The sequence below is a fragment of the Anomalospiza imberbis genome, chromosome 13 (assembly GCF_031753505.1).
Source record: "Anomalospiza imberbis isolate Cuckoo-Finch-1a 21T00152 chromosome 13, ASM3175350v1, whole genome shotgun sequence".
Classification (NCBI taxonomy): Eukaryota; Metazoa; Chordata; class Aves; order Passeriformes; family Viduidae; genus Anomalospiza; species Anomalospiza imberbis.
The window spans coordinates 3,877,731-3,893,088 of record NC_089693.1 but is presented as its reverse complement, the minus strand read 5'-3'; the positions used below and the strand labels follow the sequence as shown (position 1 = coordinate 3,893,088).

Genomic DNA, 15,358 nt, shown 5'->3' with positions numbered 1-15,358 from the left:
CAAAAAATTAAATTAAAAAACCTGTCCATACACAGCTATTAGTTTTGATAATACTGCAAGAAGACCAGAACTGATACTGTAGCAGCCACTCAGCAGCTTGGCTATATTCAACTCATATTCAGTTGCAATTTTCCCCATAAAAATAGGTATATATCAATGGATTCAATTGCTGAAGAACTAAAATAAATAATCAAACAACACAAAACACATGACAATTCCCATCCAAAACCAGACCCTGGCACAGCTTGCCCAGGGAAGCTGTGGCTGCTCCATTCTTGGAAGTGTTCAGGGCCAGGTTGGATGGGGTTTGGAGCAACCTGGGATAGTGGAAGGCATCTCTGCCAAAAAAACCCTGAGTGAAACTGCCATTATACTTTTCAATTTACCATTTCTATGGATTTTGTTGTAGAAGAGGCCTCATTCCACAGGGAGCAGTGAGCTTTACACTGAAATGTTTGCATCCTCACTTTTTGTGACATCTCTATCTACATAAAGACCAGCTTCAGTCTTTCCCGAGGACCATTTATTTTTATTAGAATGGAAAAGAAATATGGAGTGTTAGATCCTTAAATTTCTATTTAAAGTCCCATTATAGTTTAGTGTTAAATAGCATAACAGCTTGATTTCTCCCTCCTCTCATTAAGTGTTGAACAGCTGAGATAAAAATTGGAATATATTAAACATATCCACTTCACTGTTTAAAACATTGGTCAGTGCCTGCCAATAACAAGAAATAAAAGAAATATATATAAGTAATAATAAAAGAGATAAAAATTAAAGAGCTGGTTCTAAATGAAGGGCCATATTCTGTTCTTCCTGCCATCTACTAAAAAGCTACTCAAGCAGTGTGCTGCCAGCTCTGCGGTGTGGTCAGAATGCGTTTGCAGAAAATATATTTTTTCTGCTACTCAGCAGCAGTTCAAACAATTTTTGAAAGTATCAGACAAATGTGCAGAAAAATATTCAAGGTGATGATAACCAGGATTTTCATAGTTGAGTTTCAGTGTTTAGCTGAGTCAGCTGTGTCTGTGACTTGCCTTCAAATAGCAAGGGCTTGGGTTCTTAATTAGGGATGGGAAGATTAATTTGCACAGACCTCAAATATCCAGTCACCCTCAAATCCATTGTTTTGGGCACAAATACCCATGGGAGTGCTAATATTAAAGCTACAATCATACTTTAACAAAAACTTCAAGAGTGGCTTCAATTGAAGAAATGTTAGAGGAAAGAAAAGGCTTCATTTCATTTCTAAATAATTTCTGAGTAAGGCTTAATTCAAATCTTTCAATTATTTTTTTAACTATGTGGCACAATAAATGGCATTATTTCTCCAAGTATACTGCCATGTGCACAAAGTTTGGGAACATGAGCAACCAATTAAATGAGTACAAAAATTAATTTCAGTGGTCTCTGTCAAATTCTGGTTTACTTAAACCACTAGCATTACTCCCACACTTGCACAAGCACTTACCAACACTGAATCAGAATCAGGTCTCAGAATCTTTACTTCCAATTCAACAAACATCTGCTTAAGAAAATGGACTAACTTAACTATTCAAGCCAATACTTCTCCCTCCCCCCCTACAAATTTCTATTAGCTTCTTCATAAAGGATTAGTGAATTAATCTTTGCTACTCTGTATTTTTTTTCTACTCCCTTTTGCCAGCTGTAAAAACTTTAAAAACTAGAACTACATTCCAAAAAGATCATATCAGTTGTTCAAGAGTGCATGGAACTAATAGACTTACATCTCCCCTCTGGAAGAATATCTCATGAAATACCTAATATTTTACAGCATTCAAGCAATACCCTTCATATATATTTGTCTAAAGCAGATCTCATGTCCCGAAGAAAATAGAAATTCTCACTCTGGAAATTAATTAAGACTTTAAATCTTGCCTTATTCCTTACAAATTCTTTGTTCATTAGACCACCCTGTCCTCAGATATTTTCCTAAAAAAACGCAGCACAAATCAAAAATAACTATGAGAAGACTGGCATGTCATTGCCCTGTTCAGAATCATAGGAAGTGTTTTAATGACTGGTCAAGCATAAAAATTAATGGATAAAAGTCTTTGACTTAGGAGTATGAAAGACTGTAGGATTTTAAAAGTAATTCAGTGCTGCCAATGGCAGATTCTGCCTTATTTAAAGCTGCAGAAAGATCTCTTTCCTCTATTAGAAGCTCCTTCAGCCCCAGCAGCCAGCAGAAGTTAATTCTGCAAGTTGTATTAGTCAGGGGAAGAAATGGATGGTGGAATCAGTCTTTTAAATAAAGAGAACCCACACATCTTTTTGTGTCTCAGTACAGGACAATTTAAATGACAGACACCGCTGGTCATCGCTCCAAACCTCATTCAGCCACCACCCAACCCAAGGGATTTCTTCAGAGATTTTTCTTTTTTTTCCCCCTAAGGTCACACAATTACCAGCTCTCTTGAGATAATATAGTGGCTTTCTATTCTTAGCTTATTTCTCCCCTCCCTCTCTCTCTTTCACACACACACACACACACACACACGCACACACTTCCTACTCAAAACAAGACCCAGTGAAACCCTCTGCCCACATAGTTATAATTCCCAAGAGAACTTGCATATGCTTTTGTTTTGGGCAGTGACAATGTGCATATGTTTTGATTTCAGCCCTCCCCCCATTGGCTCTCAGGCTCCACTCTAATGAAGACAGACCAGCTATTAAACTCACCAGTTTCAGCAGGCTATAACCCAGCTTCTAGAGTTCCTCTGACCTTGCAAGTTGGAGTGAGATTTTCTAACATGTTGCCTGCTAAAGGGTATTACCAAGTAAATGTATTGGGTTAGCAAATACACACATTTTCCTGTTGGTGTTTGGTTTGAAAAGTGTACACTGCTTGGACTCTTTCATAACAAGCCTGAGATAAAGATCAAGAGTAGTAAATCAGATAAGTGCTGTGAAGAGGAACAGCAAAGTTACCCCTGAGCTTAAGTTAGTAAGAAAAAGTCTAAGAAGAGTGGAAATGGACAGTTACGTTTGTAGTTGTCATTCCTCACCATTAAAGTGAGTTACAACTGCTGAAAACAGAATACCCACAGAGATATAATCAAACTGATTCAATTAATTTTCTGTTTACTTGCACATAAACAAGTGATGAAAAATATTGCTGGATATTTTGCAAGAAATTTCTTTAAGCTTTTCCTCTTCTTCCTAGATACTCCATGCCTGGGAACGGAAAGAGTTTGGGGCAGTCCCAGTCAGCCAGTCAGTCAGACTTCTATCTTTAATAGAGACATAATCATTTTTGCTTTAAAAGTTACATGAGTCACAAATCATCCCTGTCATGTGAAGACAGACTCATCACAGTTGGAAGAAAAAAGGTGCCCCAAATGAAGTTTGCCACAGATACCTGAATTATAATACTGTTTGGAACAGAAAGACAAGAAGATTCCTCCTTCTGGAGCATAGATACCATGGATTCAAATTCCAACACTGTGGTGGTGACTGGTAAGATTTGTATTTCATTCTTTGAGCCAGAGATGGTATGCACGCATGCTTGATCTTTGTCATAAACTGTTTCCTGGAGGGAAAAAGAGTAGCAAATGGCCATACTAACATTTCCAAATGGAAAAGAACTTGCTGTGCCTTCCTAAGAAAACTCAGATGCATGTCAGAGGAAACAGACTGCAGTCTGCCCTCTTTACTGCCATCCAGTTTGGTTTGTTGTTCATTCTCTCCATGTTTTAATCTTTGTTGACATTCTCTCCGATCCAAACCACATAGCTCAAGGCACTGCAGGCTACTATTAGATAAAGCTTACCCAAAAGAAGCTCTGAAGCAAGAAAACCAGGTTGCATCACAATGTCATACAGTCAGTGTCCAGAATTAGAGCAGCACATGGCAACTTTCAGGGGCTCAGTTTCATGGCAAGGTAAGGGAGTTTTAAACAGGAGATGCTGCCTCATCACTGCTAAACTAATCCATTCCATTTAAATATACCAAAGGAGCATGCCTGAACATGCAGCACAAGGGGACCAAATTTGGAGTTTCTCTTATTGGCTCCAACTAGTGCAGCATCACAGAGGCAGAACCAGCAGCTCAGAGAGTGCTGAGCTTTAAAAGGTTAAAGCTCCTAAGGAATGCTGCTGCTTGCTGTTCCTCTTGTTGCCACTGGCTCATCTAAGGGCAATCATTACACATATCTTGACATGTGAGTTGCTGGATAATTTTCCACTGCAGGTCATCTGAGGATATAGGAACGAGGGCGAAGCTACATCAAAGAGATTTGCATCTTGCTGTTTTCAATTAAACACTTTTTTTTTTTTTTTTTAATAGCTGCAAGATGGGCAGAACTAGTCTGGCTTGCTCCAGCTGTAACTGCAGATGAGCTGGATGGGAGTGCAGGAGAGGGCAAGAGGTATTTGCTAACCTCCTAAAAAGCTGACAGTCTGGTTCTCTCCTATGATATTTATGGCTCATACCCTTGTTGGGAGCACTTCTTAGCACCCTGTTAGTTTTTTCCTCCCTTTAGATCACCATTTAGGTCCAGAAATCTCCTTGGTCAAAAAGCTTCAGACAAGTTAAGACACACGTGCATCTTTAATCTACTACAGAGATTATCACAGCATGTCTCTGTCACATTTTCACCTGCTCAGAATATAAACCTGCTGGCAGGGAGCCCAGTTTATTTTATGGAGCCCAGTAACATTCAGCCACTTACCTCTCCACATTGCTGTAGGTATTGCAGTAAAACTCTTGTAAATTTAGTTATTTTTCATAGCAATTTTATCCTAAGCAGTAGTTTCTTAGGGGCACCACTGACACAAGTGTTTCATTGTGAGCTACTTAATAACTTTATTATAATTCTGCAGTTCTGCACATACAGGTACAGAAACTTGTACAACTACAGCTCCAAAATGGAGCAGGTGCCACCTGAATTTTGCTCTCAAAGCAGAGTGGAACTAATGGGTTTTTTTGTTTCCTGGAAATGTGAAATGAGCACCATTTTCTTTGTTCCCATAAGAGAAACTCAAACCTGGAGAAAATATTGTCAAAAATATAAGCTTTTCATAACATTAAAGAGAAAAGATGGAGCAGTTATGAAATAAATATTAACAAATTAAGAAATGCTTAAAGTCTAGCACTAATTAAGCTGTCACAAGCTTGCATTTAGGCTTAATTGTCTCCACACACAAGTAGCTTTCACTGTGCAAAATGGCAATCATCTGCTGTCAAGTATTTACTTGTCCATTTAAGGATTTTAAATATTTAAGAGCTATAGCATTAAAACCATTTCACAAACTCATTTTCCTGACACCCAGTGTTTAGGACTTGGCAACACTCTGGATTGAGAACATTAATTGAGATTAATAATGATAGTGGGAGTTTTCCATCAAACTTTTTAATGACAAAATGCCCATCTGCTCAAAATTAAGTCTTTCCTCTTTTTATTAAAAAAGAATCATTTCACAAAAGAAAGAAAAAAGCATAAAATTGAATGTAATACTTTGGAGTCAAAGTGTTCTTTCCCCTTTTCACCTCTCTTTTCCTGGGGAGAAAAGTGAAGACATTTTTCCCAGCATCACAAAAAAGCACGTTTTCCCAGATAGAAAACTGTAAGTTTTCATTACTTGTGATTAAAATAAATCACAGATTAAATAAATTTTATTATTTCAAACATTTTCATTAAATATGCATATGTTCATCTTCATGAGCTTTAACAATATGAATGATACATTGACTGTGACCTGGGAGTATTTAGTACCATAACTTTTAGCAGTGGTATTTCTATGGATGCTGACCCTTCCCCAAAATCATCATTTACAGGATCTGTCCTATTGGAGGTATATTTAACCAGCTCCAGTTAAGGCTCTCTCATAAGAAAGCCTTGACATGAATTAAAATTGCAGGATTAGTTCTTTTATCAGTGAATATACAAATTGAAAATACTATTCCCTTACATGTTATAAAAGCTTAATCCTATCTAAAAAACTCAACCTCCATAACCAAAAATGGGAAGATAAAGATCAAATATGTGTGTGCACACATCAGCACCTAATCTGCAATTGTAGAGTAAGCGCAGGTTAAAACCACTTTTCTTTCTTTTCAGGTTTTGGTCCCTTCAGACAATACCTGGTTAATTCCAGCTGGGAAGCAGTGAAGGTAGGCATAAAAAAAAAAGGAGGGAGGCGTTTTATTTTTCAGACATCCCAACACAAACTGGTTTTAGGCTTTCCATTCCCTTTTCATGATTCATTAAACAGAATTGTGCCTCATGGAGCAGACACCCAACATGCAACAAAGAGGATAATGAAGTGAAATATTATTTTACTTGCTTTATTTTTAGTGCTATTTAAGCACTTTAAAATATTATTCTTTATTTTAAAATTTTATTTTTACTCATGGTGCCTTCTCTACAACTATCGCATGTGCCAATGGTTATGTCTGCTTTCAGTAAACCATCATTTTATCCTGTCTGTGAGGTGATTTCCTTCTCACACAAATGTAGCCTATTGAGATCTCACTGCCTGCTTCAGGAACACAGAACTTAAACTGTGCCAGCTCTAAGTGTGAGTTCACATTTCAGCTTTGGCTTCCACTTTCAAATGACAGTGAAGTCTACAGTTAAATTGAAAACAAGGTCATTCAGAGGGGGTTTTTTCCTCCATACACCTTGACTGCCAGTAACAAGTCTCAGATGCAGTCTTGAAAATTCCTGCTTGTTTCCTGAATCTGTGTAGTAGAACAAATTCAGCTGGGGGATAAAAAGACATGGTTTGGATACCTGGCTTTCAGCATCAACTGATTCATTCTCCCTGTCACAGACAAGAGCCTTTCCTGGAGTTCAGTTACTCTCCTAAGTTACCTATGAACAGAGTTATTGTGAGAGGATCTCCCACATAAGTTTTTAGCAATCCCAAGGTAGAAAGAAGGTTACACAATGAAATCTGAACCTAGTGGGGAAACAGTCAAAGTAGTAAAATTAACTTGGAGCACTGGTCCAAAATATACAAGAAATGACAGATAATATTGGTAAAATGGAAAGTAGGACATGTAAAACAAACCAAGGGGACTGTGTTCTATTATGAAGACTGAAACAAGTCCATACATTTTTTAATGCTTTTGGACACTGAAATGAGAAAGTCAGCTATAGGAAAGTATTAGTAATGACAGAAAGGTGATGGCTTTACAGGACTATAATCATAGTACAAATTTTGGTGACAGCTACTGAATATCTGTTTTGAAAATGAAGTGCACTCAAGCCAAGATGATTGAAAAACAAGGAGCCGGTATGTTTTCCCACAGAACAAAGCTATAGCAATTCCACCAAAACATACATCTTTTCTATTCTAGCTTTGCTGGGTGAAGAATGCTGAGTGCATCTTGGTGTTTGATAGATAAATCTATTGCCCCTTCCAAGTCATGAGGGATGTTATCCCTGTTGGCTAACAAGAAACAAAAATACTTCTGTGATACCTTTCCACACCCCAGTCATGACAGGAGACCTATAAATTATCTTAACTCCAACTTGACATGTGCCCTAAACCACAAATATTTGTCAGTTGACAGTGTTCTTGCTCATTATTTCCTGATTCCTATTGGTTCTAATTTTGGGTGCAAGATCATCCTCTTCTGGCTGAAAATAGAGCATATTCTTTATCTGCAAGCAAAATAGCCTCGAGCGAGAACGCACCGATGGGATGAGTTTTCTGTAACAATGCCATGAGCTGGCTATGCCAGGGAGTTACATAACAAGGGCCACAGCATTCCACAGCAAAACAGATGTCAGTCCTTGTGCATGGAGGAGAACAAATCCATTTCCCTCGGATGTGGCACCCTCTATGTGAAATTAATTTATATTCAGACTGGGGATGCTGCTTTGGTTTCCGACTCCCTGGAAAAGGTGGTTAAATCAGGCAATTCAGAGAAATTTGCTGCAAATCTGGAAGTACTTTGAATTTCGATAGGCTTCTCCACACTAAATAGCAATCTCATAGTATTGTTCCATTGGCCTCATTCATAGGAGTAGCCCTATGATCTTCAGGAAGCTTATGCACATGTATTAAAGATAGCAAAATTTAGTATTTACATCTGGAAATAATCCTGTCTTGGCTTGGGATACCTGCATGGATCACTGGAGTGACATAAAAGCCTCCTGCCAAGTCTCTTTGCTGTGAACCACGCAAGTGTGCACTCACATTCAGCCTCAGAAACATGCTGAGCAGCCAGAACAGACCTACTAAATATGACTGGTCAGGCTTAATGCCTTTGTAGCATTACCCAGGACTATCCTAATTATTATCCCAGAATGAAGTAGGTGCTTATCAAAAGCCTGGATAGCACCTAAGTGATGATGTAATGCTGATACACACAGTCTTAGAAGTTCACATCCTAGAAGGGTCCTCACACCAAAAGTATCTGAAATCCTGTAAAAATACACTTAACAGTTCCAATGTCCTAATTCCAAAGCATAACCTCACTCTCCATGCTCTTGAAATGTATCCTTGGCCAAAGAACCATGGCTGCCCTTCTATGAGCAATACTTGCTCTTACTCACAACTGCTTCCTAAAGCTCCTCCAAAAGATGCTGCTGATGAGATCAGCTGTGCCCCTGAACCTCTTTTTTTGCTGTAGGGAGGATCAGAGATTGATCCAATGAGCACAGCCCATTCCAATAGCTACATCCCTTCTATGTCCTCATTGGGCACGCAGAAAAATATTATTTCTCTTACAAATTAACTATGTATTACTACTGCCTTTTTGGTGAATAAGCCAATTTCCCTTGAAGTCCTCAGGAATCCAATGATAAATGTGAGTAAAATTCTACAAATCTCTATATCTACTGGTTTCAAAAGGGTATTTGTCCTGAATTTCCTCTTTAAGAATATGAAGATGTAATTTTCCAAGAACGTGAGGAATACCCTATTGTTTTTGCATGGATCTAAGTTCTCATGACAGACTCTCACACATGGCATTCATCAACATTGCATTCTTCATCCATGGAGTTTTTGTTCCTCAGCAGGTACCCCTCGAGTGTTCAGGGAAAAGGGGATCAAAATGGACCCAAAAGCACAGACAAACCTGTCAATTCAAGGTCATGGAGAAAAGCTTCAGAGCTCTTACAGACACCATCACCTGGCCCAGCATGGCTGTCTAGCACTAGAAAGACAGCTCATCTTTTAGAAACCTGTCTCACCAAGTTTTTCATGGTTCTCATAACTTCATTCACCTGAAATACTCTCCTAAAATATGCATGAAAGCTCTGCCAGCAACACTTTTAACTGTGGAAGTGCAGGACATTCTCACTAAAGGAAAACACCACCAGGTATTTACTCTGCATTTTTTGACAAATCAAAGAGTTACCACAATGTGTTAGTGCTGCAGCACCACATGGGACCTTCAGAATCCCAGATCCCCTGATTTATTTATTCCATGCTACAGATTAATGGTCCCACCCTGTTGCTGTGTCTCCTCCAGAAAGTCCTGTCTGCAGCTTAGCAGCAAAATGACCTATCAGGGCACTCCACCATCAAGGTCAGAGTCCCCAGTTAATAGGGCACAAATGTAAGTTGAGTGACAACATTCATAGTAATTAAACTGTTAGTGCAAAGAACAGGTCACATTTCCAACTGCTTCTGGGAACTATGTCTGCTATCAGGAGATGAGGATCAGATCTCCCAGCACAGTTTTTCATCCTGCCACTGACCATGTGATCTTTGGAAATCTGTCATTTAATCTTTCTCCCTCCCTGCTTTAGTTTCATCAGCTGTGAAACTAAGACATTGCTATTTAGTGGCTTCATTTCTGTGGTGGAACTTTCTTACATCCCTGAAATTTTAAGAAGGTTATCTACAGGATTAGAAAAAAACCCAGCAACTTGAAACAACCAAAAACCCAAACCAAGCACATAAACAAAACCCCACTAACCAGCCACACAAAACACCTTTGTTTGCAATGTACTTGCAGTCTGGCTGGGTCAACTGAAACCTTCTGGTTTCCTTCCTGCACCAGCACAAGCAGTTCACACAAAATTAACACACACAACCACCTTCCCAGCAACCCAAATCAGTGAGAACTCAGGCAAAATCAGTGATGGTTTCCAGAGTTTTCTAGAAGTTCAAGTTATTTCCAACACAGAGAGTTTCCAGCACCAACTTGAGCACAGTGCTGTGCAAATCACTTCTCTTTGGACCACAACTCGCAACAGCTCAAGGTCACCAGCTGATAATGCTGGATTTCTTCTCCCTTCTAGAAAAACTTCCCAAAGAAGGAATCTTCATGTTTTCTTTTGAATCACTTTTCCCACAAAACAGTCCTCCAAAATTTTTCTCCTCCTTTGAAATTTCCTTTCCTGTTTCAACTACAAAAGACAGGCACTTGTTTACTGAATTCACTCAACAGTGTGAGCTCTGGTTTCCAGGTGCAGTTACCCTCCTTTAACCATCTTCAGTCTCCCACCTTAAATGCAAAATTGGCTCTGGTTAAGTCTGAGACAAGGAACAGCTGTTTTTTTATCTTGCTTCATGTTTACACATCTGGTCTAATGGGGTGCAAGCCCATGGCTGGGATTGTTAGACAACACAGTAATACACATTATTGACAACATGCTGAAATTGCTTAGGACATAGAGAACCATCTTCCTTTGACACAAATCCTCAGCCATTTGCTATTGGCCAGCTTCAGTTTGGTCCTGCACAAAAGTATTTCTGTGTGTTTCTGCCGTGACAACTGGTGACAACAGAATGGCTCGACCCAGAGAGCACGAGAGGACAACAGCATTACAGCTGGCTTTGGGTCTCCATGTTCTGCACCAAAGTTTGGGGTAGTCGAGTCCTCTAAGCCTTATAGTTTAAAAGAAAGACTCTCATTAAATGCTAAAATTTTAAATGCTTTGGAAAAGAAAATGCTAATTGTGAACCAGCTGGGGTTTTCTTGTGTGGAGGCTCAGGCACAGTACAGCATTCTTCAGCGAGATGATGCAATGGGCTCTCAAAGACTGTCAGCGCCCACAGGAAAAAAGGCTGGCACTGTTCTCCAAATGTGTTTACTTCCCTGCAGGCATTGTTTCCTTGCTTGTGTCAAATAGTTTATTGAGCACAGCTAATCAATGCTTCCGCTGACAAGAAAATTGGACCAGTTTATATAGGAAGCAAGTGTTGAAGGGCAAGTTTCCCAGAATAGTGGGCCTCATCCGCATGGGTATCCTGAGTGAGAAACAAAAACCTGAGAAGACGATGACACTGAATACAGTTACAGGTCTCCTGGGCTAATCAGACACCTCCACTTTTGCCTGTGCTCCCTTAAAAATTTAACCTGTGCCATCCTTTGGTAGTGGTTTACTCAAATGGAACAGGGATTTTCAACCACTATTCTATTTTCTGGGACAAAGCTTCCCACCTCAGATGAATTCCTTCTGCATCCTGCCACTGCAGCTTCTTACATTCTGCTGAGGCCTAGGCCTGGTTTGTTAGCCCTGTTCCACTGACAAAATCCTTTCAAGTCACTTCCATGTGACATTTATTCTCCAGACCATCTTCCAACCACCTGGCCAACCTGCTGCTTTGAAGGGTGCCCTTGTTCCATTCACCTCAATTCTGGGCATAATTTTTTCTTCAGGAAAATTGGTCCTGTGTGGAAATTCAGCTGTACATAATTGACAGAGAAGTAACATCTCAGTGACATTTCCTTTTACTAGAGAAACGTTCTAGACCAAAAAATAAATTAAACTCATTCTAAATGTGACTTCCTCATGTTGACAGTGACCTTCAGCACAGCTTACCTGAACCTGGTCAAGCCAGCAGATCTCATGCCCCTGGAGTGAAAAAGTCATGCTTAAGGTGAATTCTCCTTGGTTTTGTCTCTTGGCAGTGCAGTTTTTCTGCCAGATCTTTCAGAGAAACAGCTCTTACCTATAGCAAAGCCTATTTAGATGCTTTCAAGGGTGGAGCTTTCCTGAGAGACACTGTCTCATGGTTCCCCAGGGACCAGTCCCAAAGCAATAACCCCTCCCACCCACACATTTTAGCCTCTCTCCCTTAAAAGAGAGGGAACAACAACAAAACAAATCTCATTGCAGACCAATGTTCAGGAACCATGGGCTAAGGTGTAGCTCTTTCAGGTGTTTTCTCAGTTGAATCAGCCCAGTTTCTTTATCACAGTCAGAAATCCAATGCTCCTTCAAGTCCTCGGTGGCATTTTTGTAAACACAGGAGCTGTCCAAGAGAGGCCTTGGTGAAAACATCGATCTCAGGATCATGCAGCTGCCAGTGGTTTACCAAAAAGCAAAGGAGCAAGTCTGCAAGATATGGACAACTCTTCAGCCACTGGTGGGTAATGATGAAGTTAAACTACTTCCTCCCCTCCCCAAATACAAGGAAAAAATCTCCAAGAGAGTATTACAAAACATCAAACTCTGGAAAGTGACTATTGAAACTGTGATCAAGGTTCCAAGCTGAAATTCAGAGCACACACTGATCAGCATGCTGGTGCAACCCCGTGCCAGTTAAACAGCATAACTGATGCTGAACAAAGGAAAGGAAAATATCTACCCTAAACTGCAAAAAAGGTACTGCTATTCTGCAGTCCTGACTAGACACAACAAAAACTACAGCCTAATTTGGTTCTCATTTATAATACCGTATCAAAATTTTCTTTAGACATGAGCAAGGCTCCCCACCTTGACGCCAGTAATTCACATACTGCTTGGCACTTTTGCATCACGCGTTTTTAAAAAGCAGGTCTCATTTCTGATTTCCTTTTATTCACTCTGGTGGGAAAAACCAGCTTACAGTTCACGTTGGGCTGGCTTCGTCCACCACAGCGCTCATCATCCTGGAGCAGTGTGGGAAGAACAAAGGCTACCACGAGAGGGATGCTTGTGGTTTTCACCCAGAAGGTGCCTGCTGCGTGCTAGATGGCCCAGAAAAGATTGAATCTACAATTAATATGAAGACTCTCTGGAAAAACGTCTCAGTGGAAGGGATTGATATCATCCTTTCCAGAGACGCAGGAAGGTAAATGTCGCGTATCAGGGCCTCACACAAACAACTCAATCAGCTCATTTAACCCTGGGGAATCTCTGCACTGAGCTCTCCTCCAAACAAAATCACACTGAAGCAAAGTCTTCAGCGAGGCACAAATATGAAACTGGGATGATTTTAAATTCTATGTAAAGCAGCCTTCATGAAAAGCTACAGCCAGTAGATATTTTTCCATAGATTTGTAAATTCCAAAAGAAACAAGTTCCAACATAGCACACCCTGTGATGAGCAACTCCAGTAAACCTCAGCTATTAAGAGAGTCCGAAAGCAATACAGACTAGCAGCAGATTTTAATCTATTTTTCTCAGCTGGGAGGGATACAAAATTTAAATAGATACACTGGAGAACAGCAATTACAGGTACTGTTAGAACCAGGCCTGTGATCTCATTATGTATTCCAGTAGCACTGAAGCAGTTTTCTACTATGCTAGTCTTCACTGGAAAGGAAAACAAACCAGTAGTTTTTATTTTATTTTAAATAAAAATCAGAGATTATTGGCCCTTAAATTCAAGATTTTCACCTGAATTCTAAATGGTAGAATGATCAGAAAAATCTCTTCAGACAGGGAGATTTTATGACTTAGACAAAAACTGTGTTACGTGGTTGTAATTTCCAGCAGGGTGTGTTACTTTTCCCACCCCACAAGAATGCCTGTCTTGGATTTTCTTTACTTAAAAGTTCTTTGTGGGTGAGTGTCTGAGAAATCAAACCATCAGATAAGCAACATTTGTTTCTCAGACTTGGTTTATTTCAGCATTTCCTTTATTCACTAAGCAAATATGTTCTTAATAATTTCATAAACCAGATCTGGTTTGGCTAGTTAGAATATTTAAATTTAATCAAGGTTTACTGAGCCTTAATTCAGGTTTCTGGTTTTGTTTTGTTCTTAATATTGCAGGTACCTCTGTGATTACACCTACTACACTTCTCTGTATTATGGCAAGGGAAGAGCTGCTTTCATCCACGTCCCTCAATTATCTGAGTCGGTAACAGCAGAATTTCTAGGAAAAGCATTACAGACCATTATCTTAGCAATGTTAGAACAGTGTGGGGAACAAAGAGAGATGGATCACAGAGGGAAAAAATGATGATTTCTTAGAATGCAATTCCTTACCTCTGAAATGAAGCAGATCTAAAGATTATTTAAAACCCACACACAAAGGATTTTTTTATAGCCCACGTTATTATCAGTGAAATTTCCTTGCAAAACCCAACCAACCATTTGTGTCTCTTAGAAAAGGCTTGAGGGGAAAAAACCCAAATGACTGGTGGTTCATATTGCTAACAATAAAGTTGCTCAGATTTCAGAAAATGTGACTGGATTGAAAACATTTTAGATGCTTAATCCTGGTTCTGTTGGTTAGAAAGACATCAATAAAGACTTGCTGACCCCAGATGGATGCTCACAGCTGCAAGAACTCAGCACAGGATGGATGCAACAGAGATCCCCCTCAGCCCCTGTCTGAGTGCAGAGTTCAGCTCATAACAAACTTGGCTATGGGGGAAATCAAAACACACTTGGGGATTCTGGTATGGGAAGTTTTACAGTTCTCTCCTACTGACCTGCTGTAGATGCTGCTTTCCACATCAGCAACAGGCTCTGACCCAGAGTGACTTCAGAGAACACAGAAAAGTGGAAAGCAGCAGGATCTATCATGCTGTTAGTAACTTGAGTTTCAACCCAAAACAGCCACTTTCCCCAAATTCTCAGTGCCTGTCCTAAGGGAAAACCCCATAGTCCTTTCACAGAGCACAGCCCAAAGGCAAGCCCAACAGCTAGCCTGTCCTGAGAAAGGCAGTCCTGAAGCACTGTGCTGTGAGGAGGGTTAGGGCATGTGAGGTTACCTACAGGACACCAAAGGAGGTCCCAAATTGTAAAGCATGGGAGCAGACTCCTCCACATCCCAAAAAGCTCCATACAGAAGTGCTAGGTACCACAGAGGTGACAGCACTGCCCTTCAGCACACAGGGAATGTCCACGCTCTCCTCTGAAATCCTGCTGCCAGGAGACAAGGACAAGATGAAATCAGTCAGGAACAGCACAGCAGCAGCTTAATCTGGACACCCGGGATTTCTTGAGGGAAACAAAAGCCTGCTCCTCAAGCACCATCATTAAAAAGGTCAAGAGACAAACACAACAGCACAGGCAGCTGCTGGGGCTTCAGGCCACCTCTGAGCCTTGTTTTAGTCAACACGTTGATGCCAAGAGTCTGAGGAAGTGGAAACACCAAGATAATGCTGGTTTTCTGGCCACTGTCTTTTCCAGTGATACAGAAAGGTGAAAACCAGGTGCTGGCTGGCTGAATGCCTCACATGGGGATTCTCTGTAGGTAAATAAATA

At 40.1% G+C, this 15,358-nt stretch overlaps 1 protein-coding gene across 2 annotated transcripts; it reads left to right on the top strand.

The window, feature by feature from the left end:
- Nucleotides 1-2,016: 2,016 nt before the first annotated feature.
- Nucleotides 2,017-14,191, top strand: PGPEP1L (pyroglutamyl-peptidase I like). 2 transcript variants are annotated; one of them, XM_068203643.1, is made up of 6 exons: nt 2,017-3,483; nt 4,312-4,393; nt 6,086-6,138; nt 12,186-12,302; nt 12,760-12,989; nt 13,916-14,191. In XM_068203643.1, the coding sequence occupies exons 2-6, from the start codon at nt 4,360-4,362 to the stop codon at nt 14,103-14,105; spliced, it is 624 nt and encodes a 207-aa protein (XP_068059744.1). In that variant the 5' UTR covers nt 2,017-3,483; nt 4,312-4,359; the 3' UTR covers nt 14,106-14,191. The 2 variants fall into 2 exon arrangements, with proteins under 2 accessions (XP_068059744.1, XP_068059745.1); XM_068203644.1 differs by lacking the exon at nt 4,312-4,393.
- Nucleotides 14,192-15,358: the final 1,167 nt, after the last annotated feature.

What these genes read in the sequence shown, in the direction of transcription:
- PGPEP1L (XM_068203644.1), top strand. Translation starts at nt 3,450, where the DNA reads ATGGATTCAAATTCCAACACTGTGGTGGTGACTG. An exon ending in CAACACTGTGGTGGTGACTG is followed by an intron (nt 3,484 to 6,085) that starts GTAAGATTTGTA and finishes CTTTCTTTTCAG; the next exon opens with GTTTTGGTCCCTTCAGACAA. An exon ending in CTTTCCAGAGACGCAGGAAG is followed by an intron (nt 12,990 to 13,915) that starts GTAAATGTCGCG and finishes TTAATATTGCAG; the next exon opens with GTACCTCTGTGATTACACCT.